Raw genomic sequence first — 20,017 nt, forward strand, 5'->3', positions numbered from 1 at the left:
TTATATTGGTGAATTTTATATCCAATTATTGCATATTGTTCTGTTTAAGGAAATATGTGGGCACAAGAATGGCAGAATATTTATGACCTCCTTATACCATTTAAAGGCAAAACTAACGTCGATATTACTCCTACATTAAAAGCAAAAGTAAGTCATATGAGATGTAAAATTTCTTATTCCCCACCACAGTTTACACTAAAAGATTTTATTTGTTGTAAATCTCAATTACAGAATTACACAGCACATCGGATGTTTAAAACAGCGGAGAGTTTCTTTAAGTCCCTCGGTTTGGAACCAATGCCAGAACCGTTCTGGAATAAGTCAATGATTGTGAAGCCTCCGGGACGGGATGTCATATGCCATGCTTCTGCCTGGGATTTTTATAATCAGAAAGACTTCAGGTTATATATATATATCCTATCCTGGACATTTATGTACCCAGTATTATTTTCACTTTCATTCAATGTTTTTTTTTCCTTTTTAATTTTTCGATGAAGAATTAAGATGTGTACCGACATAACAATGGAAGATTTGATTACTATTCACCATGAGATGGGACATATACAATATTATCTACAGTACAAGAACTTATCTGTGACCTACAGAAGTGGTGCTAATCCAGGTATAATTGGCTTACCTTTACTAAAAGCTTCATCTTATCAGCTTTATTTAAAAGCTGCCTAACTTTTTATAAAGTTCGAATGATATATCGTCTAAGAATGACAATACAGTGACACCATATCTTTTGAGCTTAAATGAACCCCACATTCAGAAATGCTAATATTACTGAGAAATATTGAAGGATTCCATGAAGCTATAGGAGATACTATGGCCTTATCAGCATCAACACCGAAGCATTTACACAAAATAGGACTTCTGGAGAACCTGCAGAGTGATCCAGGTATAGAGCCAGCTGTACTTGCAAATACATATTTATCAAAATTGAAATACATGTATGTATATACAAGAAGATAAATACAAAATAAAAATATTAAGTTACAAAATTTATTGTGTTGAAAGTAACTATGCCTTGGAAAGTACTCAGTATTATTTACCTCGGTCAGAGACTGACTTGAACTACCTGATGAAGATGGCTCTGGAGAAGATCGCCTTTCTTCCCTTTGGTTACCTGATTGACCAATGGAGGTGGAGCGTGTTCAGTGGGGAGACAACTCCGGATTATTACAACGAGAAATGGTGGTCACTGAGGTAGGAAAAACAGTCTATAATAAAATTATGTATTATCTATGATAGTTTTTGCAGTTTAACATGTACTTTGGTAAAGAGATACAATATTTCAATGTTGACTTCGACCATCTCGATACACTTTTGCTGATCGTCATAGGGATAGTAATTGAAACAGTATTTGTTCATCGGTGAGTTCGCACAATTTTTAAGTGTATAAAATGGATTAAATTAGAAAATAAATGAAATTCAGAACTTTCAAATTGATGTGATTTCTTTTCTGTGGATTCAGGTGCAAATATCAGGGAATCTCTCCACCAGTAAAAAGAACAGAAGATGATTTTGACCCAGGAGCCAAATACCACATTCCCTCCAATACACCGTATATAAGGTTGGTCCACAAATATCCGTTTGTCGGTTTTAAACAATCAAACAGGTGCGTTTTATTCAAAGAATAATAATCTTGCATCCATTGTCTGCTTTGTTTCAGGTATTTTGTCAGCTTTGTTATCCAGTTCCAGTTCCATAAAGCTTTATGTGAGGAGGCGGGACAGACAGGGCCACTTTATCAGTGTGACATTTATCAGTCAAAAGAAGCGGGCAAGAAACTGGGGTATGACAGAACCTGCAGACATAATTCTTAATTTTAAAATTCGCATTTATTCGTCTTTGTAATCAACTTAGGAAACACTTTTCGAGATATTTTCAATTTTACTTCTTTATTACTTCAGTGACATGCTTAGGTTAGGGTCTGCTTATCCATGGCAACATGCAATGGAGAAATTAACAGGGAGCCGGAAGATGGATGTGGGACCTTTGATTGAGTACTTTAGACCCTTGTTGGATTGGCTGAAGGTCCAGAACGTAAACGAGACAGGTGGCTGGATGGAGGAATGTCCTGCTTTTCTAAATAAAGTAGATACAAACATGGCTGAACAATGGCTAAAGAAGAATGACGAGCTAGCTCAGATAAAACTCAGCGAGGAGAGTGAAGTAGAATGGATGTATGCAACAAACATTACAGACAAAAACGCACGGAAACAGGTCACTGTCTACAAGATTAATTTTGTATTGATCTTAACAATGAAGATGATATACTTCATTTGATATATTATTTCTATTTCAGGTAGAAGCACGGATTAAACTCGATAATTATTTAAAAGATTCGGCAAGACAAGCATCTTACTTACTTCGAGCTCTTAACATCTCAAAAACTACGAGAACTGGACGGGAGTTGTTCAAAGTATCTGACATTGGAACAAGTGCCCTTACGGACAAGTCCAAACTGAAAAAGGTATAGGCCTATATACTAGTATTTGCAAAGGTTTTTTTTTTATCTTTTATGATCATCTTTTAAGAAGATTGAAATGTTTATATATGCATTGGTGAATTGCCCATTGTCCAATAACTTGGATGTCTATAAATGATTTAATATTCAATTTTATATTTGCTAAAAATGCCATGTTTTATTTAGTTGAATGAACTACAGTCAGAAATTGAAGGAATCTACGGAAAAGCTCATTTCTGTGTGAACAATGATACTTGTTTATCTCTTGACCCGGGTAAGAACTTATGGAATAAATTATTCTTATTAACATTTTACGAGGAAATATTTAAACATATTGGTAAAGTAGGTTAATCAGATCTTTATAATTGGCAGATATGTATAGAATAATGTCAACATCCCGAAACTTCACGGAACTAAGAATGATCTGGAAAGGATGGCGGGACGTCAGTGGAAAGAAAATGAAGAATAAATACGCTGAGTTTGTCAAACTTAGTAATGAAGGAATCAAGGAACTTAATATGGGTAAATATTAGGATAGAATATGTTATGGCTAAATTTCAATATGGGTTTTATGTGAATTTAATTTAGGATATTAGTGAGAAATGTGGGAGTTACTAGGTCGTTGATCCTTTAGGAATCCTAAAATCCTGGCTTCTCTAGACATTCTTTTTCATTTGAAGGATCTAATGACACTGGGGAGTATTGGAGGTCAAAATATGAAAGTGCAACATTCCAGGAAGATCTAAAGCATCTTTTAGAACAATTGAAACCATTGTATGAAGATCTCCATACCTATGTACGTAAGAGGCTGAGAAAGCAGTATGGAACAGAGAATTTCCCTGTGTCTGGTCATATCCCGGCTCACTTACTAGGCAAGTCATTAATAAGTGACAGAAAAATATTGTAGAATATTGTATTATTACTGTAGTCTTCTTGGAATCATTAAAGTATTTGGTAATTTGATTTTCAGGGAATATGTGGGCTCAAGAATGGCAAAATATTTACGACTTGGTGATACCATTTAGAAATAAACCAAATATAGATATCACCCCTGTATTAAATGAAAGGGTAAGCAAATTAACATAAATTAAAAAATAAATAAAAGCGATGTGTTTATATTGCTTTTGTGTTCTCATACTGTACATCAATTTAATTGTTAATATTTGTTTATATTAAAACTCTTTCTTTTTTTGCAGAATTTCACGGCACTCCAAATGTTTAAAACAGCCGAAAATTTCTTTACGTCCCTGGGTTTGAAGCCAATGCCTGAGACGTTTTGGAACAAGTCAATGATCATAAAACCTGAGGGCAGAGAAGCTGTGTGTCATGCTTCTGCGTGGGATTTCTATAATCAAAAGGATTTCAGGTATTCAGCACATAAGATAATTATTTTGTTATAAAGTCATTGTCACCAATGGACTTGAAACAGCTTTTAAATCACGATTTAAGTGACTATCTGTGATCGGGAGGTCGTGAGTTCGAATCTCGGCCGCGACTGACCTAAGTCGATAAAAAATAAAAAAAATGGTTAGCAACTGTTCATTCGCCATGCGCTCAGCACTTGAAGTGAAAGTTGCGAGTCCTTCGGATGAGACTTTGAAAACCGAGGCCCCTGTCACGGCAAGGCGTTGGCACGATGATGATCCCAGTGCCGAGTAAAGGTCAAAATTTGAAGCCCTTCACCGGTATATGGTGACGTCTCTATATGAGTGAAAGATTCTCAAATATGACGTAAAACAACATACAGTCAATTAATCAATACTGTGAATGTGTTAAATAGAGATTTACCGTATCCTATGAAAGGAAACATAGCTTTATTTCTTAAAATTCATTTTATTTGAATTTTCTAAATCTCAATTCTCGTAAGATAATTATTTTATTTTTTAAAAGTAACATATTATAGTTTTTAGCTCACCTGAGCTGAAAGCTCAAGTGAGCTTTTCTGATCACATTTTGCCCGGCGTCTGCCTGTCTGTCTGTCTGTCCGTCTGTCCGTCTGTCTGTCTGCCTGTCTGTAAACTTTTCACATTTTCGACTTCTTCTCAAGAACCGCTGGGCCAATTTCAACCAAACTTGCCACAAAGTATCCTTGGGTGAAGGGGATTTCAAATGAAGGGCCAATTCAAGGGGAGATAATTGGGAATTAATGAAAATTTGGTGGCATATTTTAAAAATCTTCTTCTCAAGAACCACTGTGCCAGGAAAGATGAAAGTTATGGGGAAACATCCTCAGGTAGTGTAGATTCAAGTTTGTTCAATTCATGACCCCCGGGGGTAGGGCGGGGCCAAAATGGCCGACCAAAGTTTTACATAGAAATATATAGGAAAATTCTTTAAAAATCTTCTTCTCAAGAATGACAAAGCCATAATTCATCATATATATATGGAAGCATGCTCAGGTAGTGTAGATTCAAGTTTGTTCAAATCATGACCCCCGGGGGTAGGGCGGGGCCAAAATGGCCGACCAAAATTTTACGTAGAAATATACAGTGTATAGGAAAATTCTTTAAAAATCTTCTTCTCAAGAATGACAAAGCCATAATTCATCATATTTATATGGAAGCATCTTCAGGTAGTGTATATTCAAGTTTGTTCAAATCATGACTCCCGGGGGAAGGGCGGGGCCAAAATGGCCGACCAAAGTTTTACATAGAAATATATAGGAAAATTCTTTAAACATCTTCTTTCAAGAATTAATTCATCATATTTATATGGAAGCATGCTCAGGTATATCAACCCCCGGGGGTAGGGCGGGGCCAAAATACAAAGTTTTTAAAGATATATATAGGAAAATTCTTTAAAAATCATTTTCTAAAAAATAGCAAATCCATGATTGGTCATGGGACTACTTTTGTAAGAAACCATTTTCTACTTTTTCCTACCCTTAGTGCTCAGGTGAGAGATGTGGCCCATGGGCCTCTTGTTAATTTCATAACAAAATTTTATAAATAGTTTTCAAGTTAAATCCATTTTTATTACCATGATATATACATGAGTATAATAAATCACGCTTATTTGTGTTAGATTTGAGAATTATCGAAAATTACATTGATTATTATCTTACTAGAATCAAAATGTGCACTGACGTCACAATGGAGGACCTGATAACCATTCATCACGAGATGGGACACATTCAGTACTACCTTCAGTATAAGGATCTCCCAGTGGCCTTCAGAGAAGGCGCCAATCCAGGTTATACTTGCAGCTATTTTTTTCCAGAAATATATCTATTTTAATTTGTCGTCTTTGGAAATGCTGCAAAATAATGTTTACAGAATTGGATGTAGATTAAGTGAAAGTAAAGACATTTTTTGTCAATATCAAATATGGTTTATTGGCAAATTATTTTGAAAAAACTTAAGATGCAAATTTTGAATATTGTAATTTGAAATTAAGCACCCATGGATTACTTCTATGTTTCTGAAATCTTGACATTTTCAACGAATTTATCTAGAAAGTTTGATGTAAAAAAATTATTTCAGGTTTCCACGAAGCAATAGGCGATACCATGGCTCTATCTGTTGCAACACCAAAACACTTGCATAAAATAGGACTTTTGAAAAATCTTGTAAATGATACAGGTCTGGGGTGAAACGAATTATTCTGTCTGATTTTCATTTAAACTATCAAAATTATGTGTTTGTCTGCTTTTTAGTACTTTTGATAAATGTACTAAATTCTATGAAGGAAGTTGTTAATTAATTTTTATCATATTTCATAGAAACAGATATTAATTTCCTGATGAAAATGGCACTGGAGAAGATCGCTTTTCTCCCCTTTGGGTACCTCATTGACCAGTGGAGATGGAGTGTTTTCAGTGGAGAGACGCCCAAAGACAAATACAACCAAAAGTGGTGGGATCTAAGGTAATGAGAGAGAGGAAGAGAGAGATGGAGCAAGAGAGAGCAAAAGAGAGAGATGGAAAATGAGAGCATAGAATACCTGTAATGCTTAACAAGAGAAACTCGGATTTCACCTGTTGCATGATTACAGGTGTCAGTATCAAGGTATCACTCCACCTGTGGAGAGGTCTGAAGAGGATTTTGATCCCGGAGCTAAATACCACATTCCTTCAAACACCCCTTACATCAGGTTTGTTTGCAATTTTCATTAGTGTTTGGATCTGAGAACTTCATTTTTAAATGTCATCAAGTTTTTGTTTTTAAATATACATATGTAATTCTAGGTACTTTGTGAGTTTTGTGATACAGTTCCAGTTTCATAAGTCTTTGTGTGAAGCGGCCGGACAGACGGGTCCTCTGTATCAATGTGATATCTATCAGTCTAAAGCAGCAGGACAAAAATTAAGGTACGACATATTTCCTTTGACCTATTATGCATTAAGTGTGAAACAGGGCATACCACGCTTGCCAGTCTTATTATAGCAGCTTTAAACAAAGTTATTGCAAAATATTTCACTCAGATTGTACTGTTTCTAACACCATCGTTGGTTATTGCTATTCCCGCCATTTACAAGATGATTGTCGCTAGAACTGGATGCAAAATTTCTATACTGTATTGTCTTGCATACGAAAGATTAACTGTAATATTTACAGTGTATATTCCGGTTAGAAAGGTAGGCATATTCAAGTTCTGTACGTAAAATGAAATAATTATATGTCCAGATTAATATTATGTATCAAGAAGACATATCTTTGACCAGACACAGCTGTATCGAGCAGTATATCATAGAACATTTGAAATCATCCAATAATTAGGGATTAACTCCGATTCTCAAAGTTTCCTTGGCCCTTTTAACATTATTGAACATGGTACTATTATCTCAGGTCGGGGGGGGGATTGTTATAATTGCTTGTTGTAATATACTAGTAGATAAATCTCTTTTCATGATAACTCCAATAATATGTTTATTTACCATATAACATGCATAAGATTCACTGATATATATGTCTCATCTAATTTGCTTTGAAAGTTTTTAGTGTATTGAGAATGAAAACAACACTGAATTTAAATTTGCTTTTCAGAAACCTGCTAAAAGCGGGATCTTCCAAACCTTGGCCAGAGATAATGAGAGAATTGACAGGGCAATCCAAAATGGATGTCTCTGCAATTTTAGAGTACTTTAAACCTTTGCATGTGTGGCTAAAGGAGCAAAATAAAGGCGAAATGAAAGGTATTCCTGTACATCAAAACACATATATTACGTCAGAAGCAGGTGGATAAAGTATCATAACCTTTACACAGATATACGTTAAATACTGTTTAAGATACAAAACACCTGATCCCATCTCTCTAGATATTTCTATAAGGAACTCTTTTGCTTTATTCTCAGTTTGTACTGTTTAATTTGACCTCTAAGCATGCTTACTATTCATGATCTTCACGTTTCTAGGTTTTGCAAAAAGAAAATGAGGAATAATTTAATTGTAGGATGGGAGAAGAATTGTAACAGGTTTACGTATGGACAGTTGTTCAGCTTTTGGTTGAAGAACTATGAAGATAGGGCTCAAACAGAGTTTCACAACAACATGAAAGCAATTTTTGAATATGAATCAAATATAACCGATTATAACGAAGGAAAAAAGGTAACTGATATTTCTTGATAAATATGGTGATAAAATTATATTGGATAGGTAAACTTGTTTGTAGGCAAATATAATATTTCACTACGATTAAATTTATGATATGTTCCAAAATGAAACTAATTCTTAAATTTTTATTTGCTTTAAAACCAAGTATTTTTTCTTTTAAAATATTTAGAGAGAAGCTTCATTAAGGTTTACGGACTTTAGGAAAGAGGCATATGACTATGTCAGACATATCGATATTCCCAATATTAAGAATGAGCGACATCGACGGTTATTTGCAAAAATCAAAGATATAGGAACAGGAGCATTAAAAAGCAAACAAGATCTGGGAAGGGTAAGTTGGGGAATTAAATTGATTGTTAGAAAGGGACACATTAAAGAATTCTCTTCATTATTGATCATTGGACATGACACTATCTATATTTAAACGATAAAATTAAGTCGACAAGCATAAAGACCAGTATACAAACAATAAACACTATAAATCTTTCTTTCTGTTAAGGTATGCAAATCTAATAATTTTTAAATAGCTAGAGAGAGAGAGAAGAGAGAGAGAGAAAGATAAAAAAATCTTCCATTTTCAGATGGAAGACTTGGGATCCCAGATGATAAATATATACAGCTCTGCTAAGGTTTCTGTGAATGGCGTTATAAAGGAACTAGAACCAGGTAACAGACAAGTTGTTTGAATTTCTTAATAGCTTAATAATAAAAAAAAAATGTGTATCAATTAAGCTCATTTTCATTAACCCTTTTATCACTATCTGTTATTTCATGCAATCATTCAAGAAACTGACATCTGTACAAAAAACGTTGTAAATGTTAGCTTTTCCCTCTTTTATAATTATTTCGGTGGAAAAATTTGAGGAGAATATAAAGTATTTGTTTCTTATTACAATATCTAATTTTCATTGTTACGTGGAAGATATTTTTTCCTTATCGTATTGAGGTTTAACGAGGATTTTAACCGAATCCTCGAATTATGATGAACTCCTTCAAGTGTGGAAAGGATTTCGAGTTGCCACGGGACCTGCCATTCGACCCTTGTACGTGGAGTTCGTTTATCTAGCAAACAAAGCCATCAGGGATCTGGGCTATAAAGATTATGGGCAATGGGAGAGACGAAGCTTTGACATGGAGACTTTGCCACAGGAAGTTGAGAAGATTTTAAATGGAATGATGCCAATGTATCGTAATCTTCATGCCTACGCAAGAAAGAAACTGATGACGGCGTATGGTGCTAATAAATTTCCTGAAACTGGACACATTCCAGCCCATTTGCTCGGTAACATTTGACTTTAGCTTATAATATTATAAGATAAAGTTATTGTGAGGGCTTTCAAATGAATTCATAATGAAATTTTTTGGATGTTTTGTTTGATTTGAAAAGATCTTTATTAATGTATTATACAAATTAACATTAAATTTAATACAGTACGTGTATTTTAAAACGTTCTCTAAATGATACATGTATAAAATCTATCGTTCATAATACCCGGTATATCATTGATTTGTCATTTAAATCTTCATATGTTGTTGTAATTATTATCAAAGAAATTTTGAAATTTCATTTTCCTATCACGTGTTAAGTATTATTTAGAGAACGAGACGGGTTCTGTATCGTAGATACTTTGGGGGTGGAGACGAGTGCGCGAGCACGAGTCTCCACCCCCAAATTTGTATCTACGATACAGAACCTGTCGAGTTCTCTAAATGATTTGTGACACGATCAATCAAAAATAGCTCCGCCCACTTTATAACTTTGCAGCATCCAAACTTCCGCCAGAGTTCTTTAGATGAGGCCCCGACGGGGAGTGCCATCCGCAGTATATATATTTCCACGGAAAACGTAAAATTCGGTCAGATTAGTTTTGACAATTTAACGGGGTAGACGTAATCGAGTGATAGTCAGTCTTAATGGATAAGGTGGAGGATTTAACCGTCATTGTTGTGATCTATTAAATTGAAGATGGAGATTTATCATAAATTTATTTCACTGAGGGGTCTTAAAATCCCGGTTTATCTAGATTAACAAAAACAGGATTTACAGAAAACTCTTCGATGGACTTTGATGTCACGGATTTTTATTTTCAAATTGAATTGCGACATTAAGAGACGTTTGGCTGTCGTCAGCGAGAAGGGTTTTAAAAAATAAAAACGCGGAAAAATTGGACTTGAATGATTTTGCACGAGGAGAGTGGATGTTTTCCGTTATTGCGAATTTTCCGTTTCGTTTGGAGCGAAATTACGTACAGAGGATGTTTTCCGTTATTGCGAATTTTCCTTTTACTTTGGATCGAAATTACGTGTTGATTCTGTGTGGAATAAGTTTTTAAAAAGTGATTGAGAAATTTTGACATTTTACATTCTCAGGAAAATACCGGGTATTTCTCCAAAATTTATAATAGGAAAACATCAGCATTTACTATTTGTACGTGTTTTTGCTAAGTTGAATCAGATTTATTTTTAGACCGTGCTGTATTTTAGATACAGAATAGTTGGCAAATACAATGCTGTATACAGGGCTTATACAGAACGGAAAGTAGCTCCGCCCACCACAGTCCCGTTCTGTATTGCTAATACAGAACAGTAAACTTCAAAGAAAAACACCGCTATCGTGTCACAATATCAATTATACAGAACAAAATCTCAGTGCTTATATTATTTTACGTTCAAGATGTAAATTGCGTAAAAAAGGTATGCTTAACTAAGTATATGATTCAATTTTAAATTTGATTCTCCAGGAAATATGTGGGCACAGAAGTGGGACAATATTTACCGGTTACTCCAGCCGTATAAGAACTCCGAGCTGATTGACGTCACTCAGGAACTGGTCCGACAGAACTATACAGTCGATAGGATGTTCAGAACGGCTGAGAACTTCTTCGTGTCCCTAGGAATGGACAGAATGACGGATAAATTCTGGAACCTTTCTATGTTAACAAAGCCGTCCAACAGAAAGGTGCTATGTCACGCTGGCGCCTACGATATGTTCTCAGACAAAGATTTCAGGTACAAAAACAGTAACTTGAGGCATCAGTATACGCTAAAACATTAGTGAAGTGTTTTGGATTTTTAAAAATATTTAATTAATTATTTAATTACTGGTATGTCCTGATTTTTTTCTCTAATATGTCAATATATTTGCGTCAGGATAAAGATGTGCACGGTTAAGACTCATGAGAGTTTGATAGTGATTCATCATGAGATGGGACACATCCAGTACTTCATGCATTACGAGAACCAGCCCGTTAATTTTAGAGATGGAGCAAATCCTGGTGAGTGGAAAACCAGCCAGTTATTTCAAAAAAAACAATAGCCTTGTTGCTTTATGTGCAGATTATGAAATAATACTTGCGTGTATTGTGTTGTATACATTTTGTTATTATCTTTAATTAGAAGGAATGGTATTTTTTAATCTGACATTTGTTCATTCATTTTTAATGATCCTTCTCTTATTTATTACATTTTAAGGTAATTAATAGATGAACTTTCAAAGACTGGGATCCTTATTTAATACGATTTTGTTTTGAGATTGTTTCATTGGTCCTTGAAGTTTCTACGATTATAAGAATTTTAAATACTATAAGAAAATCCTCAATAACTCTTAGCAAAAAGTTTATACTCTTCTAAAGAAAACATATACTGGTAGTAAAGTATTCTCTCGGAATGTATTAAATGAATATGCAAATTTACTTCTCATTCATAGTGTTCTTATATATGCTTTTATTTTCCAGTCCTATAGCTTGTTTTCTCTGATAAATGTTAGAGTACTAGATAAGTTTAACTTTCTTCTTTATTAATTGTAGGTTTCCATGAAGCCATAGGAGACACGATATCTCTGTCTGTACAGACCCCTGGGCACCTCCAAAAGATAAACTTGCTAAATACAACCAGTACAAACAATGGTACAGTTATAATGTCATTATCAAGGTCTTCCGTCTTCAGTGAAGACCTTCTTCTTATTGTAGAGGGGCCAGAAGTTTTTTCCTGATGTCTTTAAAAGTATTGAAAATTTGCTATACAATTCAGAAGCAAAGTTGTTCAAAATGTCAATTTCAATAAATTGGGGTCGTCAAAATTCATCCAAATGTCGTCACTTCCAAACCAAATCAAACCAGAAATAGCTAAAATATCTTACTTTTGCAATAATTAACATAGATTTGGAGGATTTAAACAAGTTTTGGACGTCATTACTCATTTTGAAAAAAAATGAAAGTTACTTCCGGTCAAACATGACGGAAGACCTACTCGTTACTTTGCAAACGAGCTTTGCTCTAGCTGTTATAATTTTTTGTGTGCAGTTTTAACATCTAAATATGCATCATAAATTGGGTTAGGTTTTATTTGACTTCTTTTTTCAGCAGAATTGCAGTTTTAATTTATTATAAATAAAGCAATGATTTATCGTTTTCTTACTTCTTGTGTAGTTTAATATCCAAATTAACATCTTACATTGAGTGTATACTGATTTGTTGCTTTCATTTCTCAGAATCGGATTTAAATTTCCTGATGAAAATGGCATTAGAGAAGATTGCATTCCTTCCATTTGCTTTCGTGATGGACAACTGGAGATGGGGTGTGTTTAGCAGAGAAATCAGTCCTGATGATTTCAATTCCAAATGGTGGCAACTCAGGTTAGCTCATGTATACCATGTAAAAACGGTCAATTATGAAAGGAATTGCCGCTGAGGTGCTCTTACGTCCAGAAGAGAACATATTCATGCAGAGCTCATGGTTTTCAAGGAAATTCATCAATAGTCCGGTGACACAATAAGGAACTTTAAGTTTCCTGTCTGTCTGTCCATCTATCTATCTTTTTGTCATTCTGTTCCTGTTGTATTCCATATTTTAAATGCTTGCTTTTATTGAGTGCAGTTTTGGTAAGTTACACTTTGTAGTGGTGGTGGTGTGTGTGTGTGTATGCTGGTATATTGCATAAGCGGTATTCTCGGAATATCTTTTTAGCTCACCTGAGCCGAAGGCTCAAGTGAGCTTTTCTGATCAAAATTTGTCCGTCGTCTGTCGTCGTCGTCGGCGTCGTTGTCGTATAAGCGTAAACTTTTCACATTTTCATCTTCTTCTCAAGAACCATGGGCCAATTTCAACCAAACTTGGCACAAAGTATCCTTGGGTGAAGGGGAATTAAGTTTGTTTAAATGAAGGGCCACGCCCCCTTCCAAGGGGAGATAATTATGAATTTGTGAAAAATTTATGGCATTTTTAAAAAATCTTCTTCTCCAGAACCGCTAGGAAAGATGAAACTCATGTGGAAGCATCCTCAGGTAGTCTAGATTCAAGTTTGTTCAAATCATGACCCCCGGGGCAAGGGTGGGGCCAAAATGGCAGACCCAAGTTTTACATAGGAATATATAGGAAAAATCTTTAAAAATCTTCTTCTCCAGTACCACTGGGCTAGGAAAGATGAAACTCATGTGGAATCATCCTCAGGTAGTGTGGATTCAAGTTTGTTTAAATCATGACCCCCCGGGGCAAAGGTGGGGCCAAAATGGCTGACCCAAGTTTTACATAGGAATATATAGGAAAAATCTTAAAAATCTTTTTCTCCAGAACCACTGGGCCAGGAAAGATGAAACTCATGTGGAATCATCCTCAGGTAGTGTAGATTCAAGTTTATTCAAATCATGACCCCTGGGGCAAGGGTGGGGCCAAAATGGTCGTCCCAAGTTTTACATAGAAATATATAGGAAAAATCTTTAAAAATCTTCTTCTCAAGAACCACTGGGCCAGGAGAGATGAAACTCATGTGGAATCATCCTCAGGTAGTGTAGATTCAAGTTTGTTCAAATCATGACCCCCGGGGCTAGGGTGGGGCCAAAATAGCTGACCCAAGTTTTACATAGGGATATATAGGGAAACCTTTTAAAATCTTCTTTTCAAGTACTTCAAAGCTATGACTTGTGATATTTATATAGAATCATCCTCAGGTAGTGTAGATTCTAGTTTGTTCAAATGATGAACGCCTGGAGGGGGGGGGGGGAGTAAATTTAAGCCTGATGTGCTCAGGTGAGCGCTGTGGCCCCTGGGCCTCTTGTTATCTTTTGTTTTCAAGACTTTATAATATTAATTATACTCTAATTTGTTTAGATCAATTACAATTCCTCTCAATGCTTTGAAATTAAAAGGCACAATCTCGGATTGTTACATGTATTTATACGACTTTACATTATTGTATTTGATCATCGCTTTTAAATGATTGGAACACCATAAGAATTATTTTTTTAAATGGAATACTGGTATGTTCTAACCTAGGTGCAAATATCAGGGAATCTCCCCACCTATCAGAAGAACGGAGAGCGACTTTGATCCCGGAGCAAAATATCACATTCCAGCTAATTATCAATATATTTCGTAAGTGGTATATTTCCAGTTTGCAAGAGCAAGTACTCAAAATGAAAATCATATTTTCTAAATTCTGAGCTAGTCTGTTATATAAAAGCATCACGTTATAATTAAGGATAAAATAATTTTTCCCCTTTTCTTTTAGATATTTTATGAGTTATATCATGCAGTTCCAATTCCACAAAGCTCTTTGCAATGCTTCTGGACATACGGGTCCTTTGCACACCTGTGATATATATCAATCTAAAGAAGCAGGAAAGCTGCTAAGGTAAGAGATGCAGTTTAAGAATCAAACAATGACTACACTAATACGTATGTATCTGAATGTTTCTACATTTCATACTATATTTCTTCCATTTCAGTGACATGTTAAGGCTAGGATCGTCCGTGCCCTGGCGTGATGCTATGGAGAAAATAACTGGGCAGCGGAATGTAGATATTGGTCCACTTCTCGAGTACTTTAAGCCCTTAAATGATTGGCTAGAAAAAGAGGTCAAGGACGAACGTAAAACCTGGACCGACGAGTGTCCAAACTTGCCTCCACCTGAACCTGTGACTGGGAGCAAAAGTGATATAAATAGCGCTTCATTTATACAGGCATCCATATATACAATCATCTTGATGATAGCAACAGTTTTATTACCATTCGTAACCTGACATTGATTTTTTTATACTATAAGAATAATATTTTATCCATGCTTTAGGAAAGCAATATATATACTGAAAGGAAAAAGAAACGCAGGGTAGCATAATTTTCGATAAAAATTTGACCATATGACCGAAAATTACGAAAATTGGTCGGAAGGGAAATTTAGTTACTGTGCATCAAAATCAGTATTCAGAATTACTCAACCGTAAAATTTATGACGTCACGTAGGGAAAACGCTAAAAAGCCCAAAACACGTGCAATTTGATAACGACGAGTTTGTCAACAAATCTTGTTGCATTATTTGATGCATATGAAGTATGCACATCTTTTTTCATTATTAAGAGACATTATGAATTTATTGCAATCTTGGCACAGTTTACGGAAGTTCAATGGGGTCTTGTTTTCGAATTGCCTAATTAATGAAAAAGGCAACAACGGTTTATTAAGCAGTCTCTTGTAAATTTCCCCCCATAAAACGTTTTAGCCGTTGTCCGAGAGGGTCTGGTGTGGTTTTCAATCAACCGTAACGATGACGGTAACGCGAAACAGAGTCATGTTACGAGCGGGTTATTCGTCCTGCTATCTCTTAAATCGCCACCTTATATACCACAAAAACAGCCATTTATAGAGTAGATGATTATAATCAATACACCAATACGAAATTTGAAAGAAAACATTTCTGCAATTTGGTTTTTTGAGCCAGTCAACTTACGGTTGTATTCCTCTCACTGGCGCATGCGCGCGCCGTTTGACTTAATTTTTTGCATGGTTACCCATGCTTAATATAGCCAGGATTTGAAAGATAAACACTCTGATGCAATTCCATAAAAAGGAGAAATAAGACTCTGACAAATGCACGAGACAGACATTGAAGATAATGCGAGTTTTCGATTTTCACTTTTGGGGGGTATCGTCATTTGAGCTTCAATAATTTATGAATAACTAGACAAAATCATATGAGAATTTGGTTATATCTTTTTGAAAGATGATTTTAAAAGGTAGATAGGAAAACTAAAAAGTTTTTTAAGAAAAACAAATTTAATTCACCTCAAAAGTTTACCCTGCGTTTCTTTTTCCTTTCAGTATATTTTGTTATAAAACTTTTTTTTCAAAAAATTCTTTTATTTCCTACTTGACTTTTATGAATGGCATATATGGAGATAACGGACAGTATTCAAGCTCAAAGTCCATAAAACAATACAAAATAGGAGCAGAGCAAACACGGACTTCCAAACCATCAGAAGTGGGAGCAGGTATAGTGAGCATCTCCTGCCGGCCATTCACACCCGTCGTGTGCTCCTTTCATGATCAGGAAATAATGGGAAAATCCGCCGACAATTCAGTGTGTATACAATTACCAAACAATTGGTATTAAAACATTTATTTAACATTTGACCTTCATCAACAGAATATGGAGTTTATAATCTCTCAGTTGATTCTACACGCAAGAACATGCTCTACGTATGTACAATTTCTCAAACGAGGTAAATTATTGACAAGTTGCTGAAACAAGAATATCAGTAGTCTCATTTAAAGTCATCATTTCGTAAAATTTATCATGTTTATGGTCGATACAATATGGTCTTGTCAGCAAATACAATTTATTATTGAGTCAAACGCTGATTGACGTTTTTCTTACTAATTGTTAGTCCATTATTTACACAATGAATTGACAAAGGATTTTCCCGTTATATCTCTATCATGACAAGGAGCACACGGCGGATGTGGCCAGTTGGCAGGGGATGCTCACTCCTCCATGGTACTTACTTGTTCTGCTCCTATTTTGTATTGTTTTATGGACTTCTGATCTTGAATACTACTAGTTATTTCTGTATGTTTCATTTATGGACATTTGAGCTTGAAATATGCTGACAAGTTCATTGTATCGACCATAGAACTTACGAAATGATGACTTCAGACGAGACTGTTGATATTCCTGTTTCAGCACCTTGTTTGTTAATAACTTACCTATGATCTAGCGTATAAAATCAACTAAGAGATATAAACCCCGCATACTGGTAAGGTAAATTGCTCTATATATACGTAAGGGGAAGTTGACGATTGAAAAGTTCAGGCCTACACACAAGGATTAAACAGTACAACCCCTTCTCCTTCGGAAGGGGGTGGGGGTGTAATAATTTCGCTAATGACCAATGACAAGGTAAGTAAAAGGAGTTCCATTTTCATTGCAAAAGCTGCTGTCGATGATATCAAAAATCCTGGACTTAAATTCATCGTGGAGAATGGTTGGAAACAGATTGATCGAGTTGAAAAGTCGCAAGTTTTAAAGCTGTTGATTTTGGCAAAGTTTTGTGATTTCAAATACTAGTAGTCCAAAAGTTCCTTGGAATTTTTCAAGTTTCGTTTGATTTACACCACTTCTCGCAAATATTGCTGCACCCCTGAATCTGGCTTTCCCCATTTAAATGTTATAGCCTTGAAAATACTTTAGCGAAATACATCCTTGTTACACCAACTTATTTATCAATAGTTTGCCTTATTTTGGACATTATTCTGATGTAGAGTATGCTTTTGTGTATGGAATTAATTGGACACTAAAACCAAGATGTAGATATTTTAAAATGGAATATTGCTACATAATCAAGGGAAGTCTACGGTAGAGAAGTTTTAGTCATCACATTCATTATTAAGTTATTGTAACATCTTTTGAAATAAAATATGCTGTAGCTTTTACTAGTATTTCGATTTCCGAGGGATATATCAGATCAGCGTGAATGTAGGATTGAGAATCTCTTTTTAACCGATAAAATGTGGAATATACCAGCATACTTAAATTTTAGTTTAATATATACTTTATTCACAGAAATGGATTGAACAGCAGGCATAAATGCCTATGATCGTTCTCTCCAAACTTAAATTTTGATCTTAGCAAGAAACTCTTCGTTTAGAACTTACTTTTTTGAATAAATTCCGCGTCATAAAACTGATAAAAGTACAAAAACAGGTTTTCTAAAAACTGGTATCCATGGAAATTTCGGCAGATTGTTTGAAAACTTGATTTTTCTGCTCTAGAAGTAAATTTATATGGTCCTGATACAAAGTAGGAAGGACATAATCCTAAATTGTTGTTCCTACTCAACCCATCATCACCAAAACGTCATAACGTATTATATAGAATCATTGTGAAAGTAAACCGAAACATTTTTCAATACATCGATCTTATTTCAACTTTTTAAAGTTTCTGATCAAAATTTGTCCGTTGTCTGTCGTTGAAATATTTATGTCCAACTTTTCACAGACTTCTTCTCAAGAACCACTGGGCCAATTTAACCAAACTTGCCACAAAGTTCCTTAGGTAAAGGGGCATTTAAATCATGTTTGTGATATGAAGGGCCCTTGCCTTAATGGGGAAGTATTTCTTAGGGAAAAATTAATGGTTTTAAAAAAAAGTGAACTTTCAAGGTATAGTGGGTCTTCGCTCCATTTTTTTGTAAATCAAAAAATATTTTTTATCGCAAACTTTTAAGATTATATTTCAAAAGAATGGAGCGAGGACCCACTCATATTGAAAAATGTTGTTAAAGTATGAAAAAATGATCGTTTTAGTTCTTTTCTGTCTGTGTATGCTTTTTCATGGGCAAATATTTTCAGTCTTTGTGAGATTTTTGTAAATTATAGACATTCTACATTAAGTACACTTCAATATTAGATGAAATAAAAAAAAATTGGGAAATAATTCAGATTAAATTTTTCACTTCTTATCTGTCGCGCGGGGGTAGGTTGGGGCCACAATGGCCTATCAACAGTTTTACATAGGAGTATATAAGGAAAATCTTTATAAAAATCTTCTTCTCAAGAACCACTGGTCCAGGAAAGATGAAACTCATGTGGAAGCATCCCCAGGTAGTGTAGATTCAAGTTTGTTCAAATCATGACCCCCGGGGGTAGGTTGGGGCCACAATGGCCGATCAAAGTTTTACATAGGAGTATATAAGGAAAATCTTTATAAAAATCTTCTTCTCAAGAACCACTTGGCCAGGAAAGATGAAACTCATGTGGAAGCATCCTCAGATAGTGTAGATACAAATTTGTTTAAATCATGACCCCCGGGGGTAGGTTGGGGCCACAATGGCCGATCAAAGTTTTACATAGGAGTATATAGGGAAAATCTTTAAAAATCTTCTTCTCAAGAACCACTTGGCCAGGAAAGATGAAACTCATGTGGAAGCATCCCAAGGTAGTGTAGATTCAAGTTTGTTCAAATCATGATCCCCGGGGGTAGGTTGGGGCCACAATGGCTGATCAAAGTTTTACATAGGAGTATATAAGGAAAATCTTTAAAAATCTTCTTCTCAAGAACCACTGGTCCAGGAAAGATGAAACTCATGTGGAAGCATCCTCAGATAGTGTAGATTCAAATTTGTTCAAATCATGACCACAGGGGGTAGGGCGGGGCCACAATGGCCGATCAAAGTTTTACATAGGAGTATATAGGGAAAATCTTTAAAAATCTTCTTCTCAAGAACCGCTTGGCCAGGAAAGATGAAACTCATTTGGAAGCATCCTCAAGTAGTGTAGATTCAAGTTTGTTCAAATCATGACCCCCTGGGGTAGGGTGGGGCCACAATGGCTGATCAAACTTTAACATCGGATTGATAAAAATATATAGGGAAAATCTTTAAAAATCTTCTTCTCAAGAACCACTGGTCCAGGAAAGATGAAACTCATGTGGAAGCATCCTCAGGGAGTGTAGATTCAAGTTTGTTCAAATCATGACCCCCGGGGGTAGGGTGGGGCCACAATGCCTGATCAAAGTTTTACATAGGAATATATAGAAAAATCTTTATAAAAATCGTCTTCTCAAGTACTTCAAAACAATGATTAGTGATAGTATAGGAAGGAAATGTTTTTAAAAGATGTTTTTGTCAAGAACAGCAAAGTCATATGCTGTATTAATATGAAGGCATTCTAAAGTAGTATTAAATTCAAGCCCCCCCCCCCCTTTAATAAACTTTTCAGTTC

At 35.2% G+C, this 20,017-nt stretch overlaps 1 protein-coding gene across 1 annotated transcript in view; it reads left to right on the forward strand.

Moving 5' to 3' along the window:
• LOC134238260 (uncharacterized) overlaps positions 1 to 15,099 on the forward strand; it is a 44,083-nt gene extending 28,984 nt beyond the window's left edge. Inside the window, exons 36-66 of the mRNA XM_062720381.1 lie at positions 50 to 147; positions 232 to 401; positions 498 to 622; positions 803 to 901; positions 1,065 to 1,209; positions 1,478 to 1,576; positions 1,676 to 1,798; positions 1,917 to 2,229; positions 2,312 to 2,479; positions 2,660 to 2,747; positions 2,846 to 2,995; positions 3,154 to 3,345; positions 3,444 to 3,541; positions 3,670 to 3,839; positions 5,541 to 5,665; positions 5,956 to 6,054; positions 6,195 to 6,339; positions 6,467 to 6,565; positions 6,660 to 6,782; positions 7,459 to 7,607; positions 7,865 to 8,019; positions 8,195 to 8,356; positions 8,607 to 8,691; positions 8,972 to 9,307; positions 10,767 to 11,034; positions 11,176 to 11,300; positions 11,832 to 11,930; positions 12,515 to 12,659; positions 14,296 to 14,394; positions 14,531 to 14,653; positions 14,748 to 15,099. Coding sequence (XP_062576365.1) covers positions 50 to 147; positions 232 to 401; positions 498 to 622; positions 803 to 901; positions 1,065 to 1,209; positions 1,478 to 1,576; positions 1,676 to 1,798; positions 1,917 to 2,229; positions 2,312 to 2,479; positions 2,660 to 2,747; positions 2,846 to 2,995; positions 3,154 to 3,345; positions 3,444 to 3,541; positions 3,670 to 3,839; positions 5,541 to 5,665; positions 5,956 to 6,054; positions 6,195 to 6,339; positions 6,467 to 6,565; positions 6,660 to 6,782; positions 7,459 to 7,607; positions 7,865 to 8,019; positions 8,195 to 8,356; positions 8,607 to 8,691; positions 8,972 to 9,307; positions 10,767 to 11,034; positions 11,176 to 11,300; positions 11,832 to 11,930; positions 12,515 to 12,659; positions 14,296 to 14,394; positions 14,531 to 14,653; positions 14,748 to 15,042 — 4,670 coding nt within the window. The 3' untranslated portion in view covers positions 15,043 to 15,099. The remainder of the gene's footprint in view (positions 1 to 49; positions 148 to 231; positions 402 to 497; positions 623 to 802; positions 902 to 1,064; positions 1,210 to 1,477; positions 1,577 to 1,675; positions 1,799 to 1,916; positions 2,230 to 2,311; positions 2,480 to 2,659; positions 2,748 to 2,845; positions 2,996 to 3,153; positions 3,346 to 3,443; positions 3,542 to 3,669; positions 3,840 to 5,540; positions 5,666 to 5,955; positions 6,055 to 6,194; positions 6,340 to 6,466; positions 6,566 to 6,659; positions 6,783 to 7,458; positions 7,608 to 7,864; positions 8,020 to 8,194; positions 8,357 to 8,606; positions 8,692 to 8,971; positions 9,308 to 10,766; positions 11,035 to 11,175; positions 11,301 to 11,831; positions 11,931 to 12,514; positions 12,660 to 14,295; positions 14,395 to 14,530; positions 14,654 to 14,747) is intronic.
• Positions 15,100 to 20,017: the final 4,918 nt, after the last annotated feature.

This window comes from Saccostrea cucullata, unplaced genomic scaffold (assembly GCF_032062105.1).
Source record: "Saccostrea cucullata isolate Sc308-1 unplaced genomic scaffold, CSIRO_AGI_Scuc_v1 ctg1059, whole genome shotgun sequence".
Classification (NCBI taxonomy): Eukaryota; Metazoa; Mollusca; class Bivalvia; order Ostreida; family Ostreidae; genus Saccostrea; species Saccostrea cuccullata.